Raw genomic sequence first — 3,100 nt, 5'->3', positions numbered from 1 at the left:
GAGTACGCCTCCCCTGCGCTCGAGTCGTTCTCGCTCTCAGCAAGTGAGATGTACGAGTGGAACCTCGACGAAGACCCACTCCCTCTCACCCCAATCCAGGCTCCCAACCTCCGCCGCCTCGCCCTCGACACAATTCGAGCTTTGCCGGCCTGCGGCTTCCCGAATCTCACGCACCTCGCACTCATTGACGTCTGGCTCAGCCACGTGCATGATGGGATCATCCTCTTCATGAGCCAATGCCCGCGGCTGGAGAGCGTGGTGCTGGACGGTTTCGTGTTGGAAACGGCCGAGGAGGGCATCCCTGACAAACCCTCCCCACTCCCTCTGGCGCACCTCAGACACGTCATCTTGCACCAGTTCTCCCCAACCGCGCTCAAGTACTACACGACGCTCCTCCAGCCCCGCGTCTCAGGGTCGTCTGTCCAGGTGCTAGGTTCGTATCAGGCGGATGACATCTCTATTGCCATCCTCTTCCCATCCCGGGGCCCTCAACCGAATGATTCGAAAAGTATTATCCGCCTATGCGTCGGCGTCCATCCCGACGGCGAAGGCGAGTACAACAGCGGAAGCCACTCTGTCTCTATCACTACGGTCACGCCCACCTCCACCCGTCGCATCGCTGCTTATGACATCTCGCTTGAGACAAACGGCATCCCCTCAAATGCATGGCCGCACGACATACTCTCGAACACTTCGCGCTCTAGGCTGGAGGACGTGCAAGAGGTGTGGCTCTATGGCGTCGGCTTCGGCTCCTCGTACCCCTGGACAGATCCGAGTCACGCCCTCTCGCCTCTGCAACACTGCTCAAACGCGAAAATCATGGTCGTAGTCGTTGATCTCTCATTCCACTATGACAACGAGCCGAGTCTGTGCCTCCTGCCTTCCACACGGGAGACAGCCTCAGGGTCGGGAGCGGAGATTAGAGGCGTAACGACTCTGCGCCTCGTGCACGGGTGTAGCCACCACGACACGTTTTGCCAGCCCCCAGAGAGGCACAGGCGTCGTGCGGGATCGCACAAGGTCCCACTAGGCCGCTTAATTGAGGACGTCGGGTCGGGGGAGTACAGCTACCTGGAGCAGTTCGTGTTGCAGGTGACGCCACATATGCACGTCGACCCAGAGGAATTGGAGAGGTTGCGAGCGTGCTTTCAGGGCTTCACATTCGAGCGCGTTGAAGAGTTTCCGGCGATGCCTGGGCACACGGACCCGGCTCGCTGGGGATGCGAGCGGTGGCCTGGTTCACTGTGGTGAGACTGCTGTGGTTCGTGATTGTTGTGCAACCCGAACCCAGTGGTCTTCAGTACTAGTGTACCACTCCTGTAGGCTACTCTTGACGATTGGCTGTTTCCTTCTCAAAAGTACAGGTCCTATTCCTTGACAATTTCGAAATACAACGCGTATAGTTACATCCAGGGGCGAGGGGCCAAAATCAATACATATTACACACTAGATGCTTTGTCAGTACAATCTGTGGCCAGGTGTAATAGACTAGGGCGGCACTCACTCGTCGTCTGGCAACGATGATTAGGAGTCGTGAACATTATGAGATCGAGCACGATCAAGTTGAGCGCGGATCTTAGGGTACATACCATGGAAGTCCCACTGCGTCTGCAATGCAAGAGCATAAGCAGCGGTGAGTATTGAGCAGGCCAGTGCATACCTTCTTAGGGTTCTCAGGTGCACGGGAAACGTACCGGTCGTTATCTGGAGGACTGGTAGACGATGACTGGATATGCATATCCTCGAAGTAGGGACCTCTAAGGAATTACTCACCGCTCCTTCTTCTGCTCCCGGAAGATGTATCACATTGAGAAACCGCGAAGTTGAGTCGGAGACGCAACGCACCTTGCAGGAAGCGAGCATGCTCTGAATGGTCACGCAGACCGACACAACACTCAAGACCGGAGACCATTCAGTCGAGAGAATGGAGGCGCATATCTACATGAAACGCGCAGGCAGCGTCAGCGTTTTCTTCTTCATTCCTTAGGGGCAAAGAACGTGCGTGTCCGTTTGAGTACACGTGCTGCGGAAGGTGACCAACGCGCAGCGTCGTTAGTGCAAGAGAACATGCTAAGGCTAGATTGAAGGACTCACGGGATGAATGGGGGCTTGGTACTGGCCATCCACCACAAACTGGACTGCAGGAGCAGATATAGGGTACTGGTTGTCAAAACGGAACTTCAGAGCAAACTTTTCGCCCTATATGAATTGACATCGGTACCGTAACCATGAATGAAGTGGCACGCGGCAGGGATGAAAGTGGCGTACCTCGTAGACCGTGTTCCCGAGCACCTCTACAGATAGATACCAAGTGGCAAAGTTGTCCGCACTCAAGAGCTCGATACCTGTAAGATAGAATGTAGGCCTGTGTTTTCTCCTGTTTTGTTGACTGGGACTTACCAACCGGCGTACCATCCCTCTTGATATCCGTAAGTTCCTTCTGCAGTCGTCGCGTGGAGACTGCCATTGATGTTCCTCGGGGTCAAGTACAACGATAGGAGCCGTGGAAGGCCGGAAGCAAAGATCGAGGGTGTGATATGTTGGTGAGCTGAGGCAGCTACGGTAGAGCTGACGAGGAAGTACAGTAATGCGGTAGAGATATCAAGCAGGACTTGGTCGGTGGCGACCAGTGATGTGCCGGTCGACACCGGATTGTCGTCGACTTTTGTCGACTTGTCAACTGATGACGAAGGCTACAGGTGCACAAAAGCGCACGTCAACTTTCGCACAGGGCGGTCTACCTGTGCAGGCGCCCAGGCACTGTATATGATTGGGCGACGCGCTATCGCGAACGCGTTCAATCGACATATTGGGATTACTCTGTCGATTTTGCTGCAACTCTTGGACTCCCGCCATCGATGGGCTCTAGCTTACTCCCCCTTCATGTAGTGCTCTGTATACCTCGTAGCTCATGAATATGTCCTGCATACAACCATAACGGCGGCATACACTGAGGCTCAAAAATCTGCGGAAAGCGAGGCAGCGGCTAGATGTCTAGCTACCGAACGTGAGTAGTGATATTGAATATAGAGCCGGTGAGCGTCTCACATTATTTACAGGCTCAACAAAGCATATGGGCTCCCTGGGAGGTACTCCATTG

General features: G+C 54.7%; 1 protein-coding gene across 1 annotated transcript; it reads right to left on the bottom strand.

Annotated features, from left to right (window-relative positions):
* Positions 1–1,343: 1,343 nt before the first annotated feature.
* On the bottom strand, positions 1,344–2,924 carry DICSQDRAFT_184257 (UBC-like protein). The gene is made up of 10 exons (XM_007371576.1): positions 2,401–2,924; positions 2,269–2,345; positions 2,095–2,199; positions 2,003–2,023; positions 1,846–1,938; positions 1,774–1,784; positions 1,661–1,712; positions 1,590–1,608; positions 1,505–1,511; positions 1,344–1,446 (listed from the first exon to the last, which is right to left on the bottom strand). Exons 1-10 carry the CDS (start codon positions 2,465–2,467, stop codon positions 1,440–1,442), a joined length of 459 nt encoding a protein of 152 aa, XP_007371638.1. The 5' UTR covers positions 2,468–2,924; the 3' UTR covers positions 1,344–1,439.
* Between the last annotated feature and the right edge of the window lie 176 nt (positions 2,925–3,100).

This window comes from Dichomitus squalens, assembly GCF_000275845.1.
Source record: "Dichomitus squalens LYAD-421 SS1 unplaced genomic scaffold DICSQscaffold_123, whole genome shotgun sequence".
Taxonomy (NCBI): domain Eukaryota; kingdom Fungi; phylum Basidiomycota; class Agaricomycetes; order Polyporales; family Polyporaceae; genus Dichomitus; species Dichomitus squalens.
This window is presented reverse-complemented; position numbering and strand designations above follow the sequence as displayed.

What these genes read in the sequence shown, in the direction of transcription:
- DICSQDRAFT_184257 (XM_007371576.1), bottom strand. Translation starts at nt 2,467, where the DNA reads ATGGCAGTCTCCACGCGACGACTGCAGAAGGAACTTACGGATATCAAG. An exon ending in GAGGGATGGTACGCCGGTTG is followed by an intron (nt 2,346 to 2,400) that starts GTAAGTCCCAGT and finishes TCTATCTTACAG; the next exon opens with GTATCGAGCTCTTGAGTGCG. An exon ending in TCGGGAACACGGTCTACGAG is followed by an intron (nt 2,200 to 2,268) that starts GTACGCCACTTT and finishes CAATTCATATAG; the next exon opens with GGCGAAAAGTTTGCTCTGAA.